Below are 5,789 nucleotides of genomic sequence, written 5' to 3' on the forward strand. Positions count from 1 at the left end.
AATGGGTATGCTGATTGTAACTTGGTACTCCCTAAACAATTTCAGATAATGGCAAACAACTTAAAATGTAGGTGAGATGTGAATTTGCAAAAACCTCTTTCCTTGATGTGCATGGTTCTTTACTTTTGCATCTTACACTCAATTCAAATGAAGAATCTAGATGCTGGCATTTACATATTGAATGTACAAGAGTGTTAAGCAGCAATTCTAGCTCCTTGTGTGTGTGTGTGTGTGTGTGTGTGTGTGTGTGTGTGCTCAGTTGCTGTCATGTCCAACTCTTTGTGACCCATGGATTTTAGCCCCCCGAGGCTCCTCTGTCCTTGGGATTTTTCCGTAGGATATTGTAAGACACTAGCCTTTGTTGTTTTTCAGAGAACTTGCCATTTCGCTGGGGCTAAATATTGAGTAGAAAGCAGTCTATTGATTAGTGCCTTTAGCTCTAACTATTTAAAGAGTCTCTTGGTTTTGCTTACTTTGTGACAGGGAGAAAACTCTACAATATCATCTTAGAGTGATTTTGTTAGGGGAAGCACACTGACTGAAACTGCCCACCCTGGCCAGGCCCTTTAGTAACCATTTGCATGAGTTATTTTATGACCGGAGATCCTGGTAAGGAATATGGAACTGATAAGCCACCACTAACTGGAAGAGTTCGGGAAAGGTCAAAAGGAGACACCACGTGTCGGTCCACTTCCAAGAATCCCTCTCGCTAGCATCCATCTAGGCTGAGCAATGCGTGCACCACCAGGAAAAACTCTGAATTAGAATGATTGGCCAAAGACCACCCTGAAACTAATCCTATCACCATAAAACCCAAGACTGCAAGCCACATGGCAGAGCAGTTCTCCTGAGTTCCCCTACCCTGCTAATCTCCACCTGGTTGCCCTTTCCCAATAAAATCTCTTGCTTTGTCAGCAGATATGTCTCCTCAGACAATTCATTTCCAAGTGTTAGACAAGAGCCCAGTTTTGGGCTCTGGAAGGGGTCCCCCTTCCTGCAACAATTTCAGAATTTGTGAGTCCTGTTTTCTCAGAGGAGTCATGACACCTAGATTTCAAAACTCAATTCACTTCTCTATTCTTCTCTAATAATTAGTTGTACATGTCACCATTAAAAATAATTTCAATTTCAAATTGTAGCTGCAAGCTATTAAAGGCTTTCTGTCTCTTCCTGCTTTGTTTGTAGTGATCTTGCACTTTATTCTGTTAGGTAGTTGGAATAGGAAAAAGGAGTCCAGCATGGTGGTGGCTAAAAGACAAGGAAGGGAAAAGCCCACGAAAATAGAACAAAGGAAGGTCCAAGGATTGGAATGAGGACCTCAGGTAGAACAAACAGCACTCCTGGCTGGCCCAATTTACACAGGACAAGCCCAGGGGGAGGAGGAAAGACATAGAAAGAGGAGCCAAAGGGCCCAGGCTCTCTGTCTCTTGTCTTTCTCTCTCTTCTTTTTGCGTCTTTTGGTTTGGCATGCCCTCACACCTTGAGGATGTATTTTCCTTTATTTTCTAAATAAGACAGCTGTAACACTGGTCTATCTGAGAGCTGTGACGCACTGAAGGCTTTAACGTCTGTTGCTTCAAATTTTTGTTGTGATGAGACAGAACCGAGGAAATTACACACTCCCCTGACAATTCTAATGAAGTAAAATTATCAAAATTATATATCATGAAAAAACCCTCATAAAGTTTAAAGACAGCAGTGCTTGTAACTTACTATTTAAAATTTTATTTATTTTTGTTGTTGTTAATTAATGGAACTGGAATAGACATAAAGACTGTATTCTTTGTGGTGTCATCAATAAAACATTGATTACTTGATTTTTCAAATAAATTTTTGCTTGAACTTTAATGAAGGCATCTCACCATGTTTGAATATTCCCAGCATAGGTTCACAACACATGACTCTGTTTTATTCACATCTCAACTTAGCCAAGTATAAACTGTGTGACTTTGGTTAGTCATTAAACCTCCCTGAACTTCAGCTTCTTTATGTGACATGATACCTAGTCCTTAGGGTTGCTGGATGCACTCTGTTCTGATGGTGTATGTGAAATCTCTAATTTAATGTCTGGAAGAGCCTCAAAAGTGTTCATTTCCTTTCCCTCTGAAGCTGAAGGAAGATGTTTTCTAGAATTTTTTAAATTATGATTTTTAACTTTTAATGGAAAAGAGAAATAAAGACAGAGCAACAGTTTATACAAATTCTCTTCCAGAAATGTGGCAATAGGTATTAGAAACTTCTCTTGTGTCACTTGACCACTAACTTCACATTTTCATGTGGTCACTTGATTAATTTACACAATGAAGTACGTCTCCACAGCTGTCTGTGTATCCCTGGCTGGTAGAAGCCTGTAAACTACACATCCATTTTCAAAGAAGGAAGCCAGCTCCTGTGACCAGGACCTTGACCTCCAAACACCAACTGGGAAATTCCCCATGGTTGGAAGAGCATAGTCCTAACCTTGTGGAAAGTAGTCATCTCTTTAATTTCTCCCCATACCCGAGTACATGTTTGTGAGCCACTGAGGGAGAGACAGTGTGATCCCTGGGAATTATAATACGTCCCACAGCACAGCATCGTTTTGTTGGGGTGTATTATTAGCCTCCAAATTAGAGCCGTGGGGAGCTCCCAACATGGCTTCAGTGGGATGAATAGAGATGAATAAAGCATTCAGCAAAAGGACTTCTGGTGAGATCTAACATAAAGCTGTTTGCTTTGTGCATGTTTAAAATATAGCCTACTACAGCCCTCAAATATATGTAAATTCATCACTGTCACTCTTTCCTACCCCATGTAAGCCAGTTTACATAATGAATCAGCTCTTACAGCTATTTTGATGTAGAAATATCACCAACCATTTAAGCTGTGCTGAAGTGACTTATTTTTCCAGGGTTGAAATGGTTTTCTACAGATGGATCACAAGGCTCAGTCATTTTGGCATTGGGAACTGAATCCGTTGTAGCAAAGTGAAATCACAGAGAGAATATCTTTCTATGGTTTCCCCAAGAATAAAAAGAATAATTAAATATTACAGCCCACTGTTCACACATCCATTCATCACCAAATATTGATTAAGGGCCTGTTTCCTCCACTCTCTCCTCCCTTTATCCTTCATGTAGACAGTGACCCTGAAGAGCCTTTGATTTGTCTGTGATGAAAGTGCATCCTATCTGTAAGTTTTTGTGTGAAAATAAATGCCTTTTGAATATATTGAGCACTTTGAGAGAAAGACATCATGCCCTTTCAAATGAACATTATAATAATTTAATAAATTAACTAAACCTGTTCCACTGACACATTGATGAGTCATATGAGTTGCTCTTATCCATTGTTACAAGATTAAACATTTTGGGAATAAAGCTCATTCAATTTATTGAGAAAGAAACTTGGCTACAAATGCAGTCCCACTTAATTAGCTTCTGTTCCAAGTTGCCTAGCTGCTTGAACATAAATGGTGAGTCCCATTGCCCTCTGAGTTTCCTGGGGGCATCTTGCTCTGATCACTTAATTGATTTTCCAAACCAGTTTGTACTCTGGATATATCTTTGTGTCCTTTTTCGGTCTTGTCATTATCATCTTGAAGCATATTCAACAAAATTCTTTGTAGAAGCCCCGTTAGCTATGGAAGAGTGACTGATTAAATTAAGCATATTAAGTACCAACAACAATCCAAACAGGGTGTGGCTGTGTAATGAGTCCTGGTTAGAAGGGAGAGAGGGTGGGATGGTAGTGTGTTTGGTGTTACTGTCAGAGGGACACTCACTGTATCCACGCAAGATGAATGAGGGATGAATTGTGGGCTGGGATGACCAATAGCTTTGAAGCTGTCAACCCACCTCCTTAATCCTGGAACTAAGTACAGTCCAGAAGCCTTTTGACTTAGTTACCAAACTACTAAACTTTCTTTATGAGGATGAAGGCTTTTCAAGAGACAATTAACCTGGAAATTCACAGGAGGTTCTAAGGCAAGCTGGTGTGAGCCAAAGAAGCCAGGAAGGTCAGGGTGGGAGCCCCACCCACCAGCAAGAATGTATAAAAGCTCAGAAGCCTGAAGTGGCATTCACAGTTCAAGAACCAGCCTCAGTGAGTTACCCACATCTCTCCACCAGCACCATGTCCTACAGCTGCTCCACAAGGAACTGCTCTTCCAGGCGGATTGGAGGAGAATACACTGTTCCAGTGGTCACAGTTTCTTCCCCGGATGCCGATTGCCTGAGTGGCATCTATTTGCCCAGCTCCTTCCAAACGGGCTCCTGGCTCCTGGACCACTGTCAGGAGACCTGCTGTGAGCCCACTGTTTGCCAGTCAACTTGCTACCAGCCAACTCCTTGTGTCTCCAGCCCTGTGCGGGTGACCTCTCGGCAAACCACCTGTGTCTCCAGTCCCTGTTCGACTACCTGCAGCCGGCCGCTCACCTTTATCTCCAGTGGCTGTCAGCCTCTGAGTGGCGTCTCTACTGTGTGCAAGCCAGTGAGAAGCATCTCCACTGTCTGCCAACCGGTGGGAGGAGTCTCCACCATCTGCCAACCTACCTGCGGGGTCTCCAGGACGTACCAGCAGTCCTGCGTGTCCAGCTGCAGAAGAATTTGCTAAGTTCAGAAGCCCATGAGTGAATCAAGATTCCATGACCTGCCAGCTGCGTTTCCAGGATCTTCCGACATGCTGCCTGAGTGACTTCATTGCTGACCCCTGTTCTAACTGCCTGATTGCTGGCTGCCAGCCCTGAATAAGCCGCCTTTGGCAATCTAATATTTGGCCGGCACCAATCTTATTTTAAGGGTTTGATGACTGGTGGCATGTATACCTCTGGATGTTTCCAGAAATGTACCACTCACGCCCCAGTCTCTAAGGGTTTTGGCATGTTTTGACCTTGCTGCTTTGTCTTCTGGCTTCTGCTTTTGTGCCTTGGAAAAGGGAACTTGTCTTGCTCTGTGTTTCTCAATAAAACCTCATTACTTGGCATTGCAAATGTATGTCTCAGTTGAGTTCTTTGTTTGCAAGAATTTTTACTATTTATGAATCATCCTTTGCTGATCAGGGTCCAGGTTTCTTTTCTGAGCCTGGAGCATGGGTTCAGTCGTTGTGTTTCATGACAAGCAAGGGGTTATCTTTTGTTTTTAACTTAAAAAGTTGAGAATAATTGCTTTACAATGTTGTTAGTCTCTTCTGTACAATGACGTACGTGAGCTATAAGTATACGTATACCTCCTCCCTCCTCAGCCTCCTCACACCCCTGCCATCCCACCCCTCTAGGTCATCACAGACCACCGAGGTGAGCTCCTGTGTTATATAGAAGCTTCCCACTAGCTATCTACTTTACATCTGGTAGTGTGTATATGCTAAAGCTACTCTCCCAATTCATCTTACCCTCCACGGATGGACCTAGGGTCTGTTATACATGATGAAGTCAGTCAGAAAGAGAAAAACAAATACTGTATATTAATGTACATGTATGAACTCTAGAAAGATGGCACGGAAGAGCCTGTTTGCAGGTCAGGAATAGAGATGCAGACATAGAGAATGGACAGCAAGGGATTATCTTATGGTTTACCTGGTTGTTGTTGTTTAGTCACTCAGTCGTGTCTGACACTTTGGAACCCATGGACTGCAGCGTGCCAGGCCTCGCTGTATTTCACCATCTCCCAGAGCTTGCTCAGACTCATGTCCATCAAGTTGATGATGTCATCCAACCATCTCATCCTCTGTCATCCCCTTCTCCTCCTGCCCTCAATCTTTCCCAGGATCAGGGTCTTTTCCAGGGAGTCAGCTCTTCATATCAGGTGGCCAAA

The 5,789-nt window shown here is 42.8% G+C and overlaps 1 protein-coding gene across 1 annotated transcript; it reads left to right on the forward strand.

The window, feature by feature from the left end:
• Positions 1-4,068: 4,068 nt before the first annotated feature.
• Positions 4,069-4,969, forward strand: KRTAP11-1 (keratin associated protein 11-1). The gene has a single exon (XM_069572278.1). It carries the CDS (start codon positions 4,114-4,116, stop codon positions 4,591-4,593), a length of 480 nt encoding a protein of 159 aa, XP_069428379.1. The 5' UTR covers positions 4,069-4,113; the 3' UTR covers positions 4,594-4,969.
• Positions 4,970-5,789: the final 820 nt, after the last annotated feature.

This window comes from Ovis canadensis, chromosome 1 (genome assembly GCF_042477335.2).
Source record: "Ovis canadensis isolate MfBH-ARS-UI-01 breed Bighorn chromosome 1, ARS-UI_OviCan_v2, whole genome shotgun sequence".
Classification (NCBI taxonomy): domain Eukaryota; kingdom Metazoa; phylum Chordata; class Mammalia; order Artiodactyla; family Bovidae; genus Ovis; species Ovis canadensis.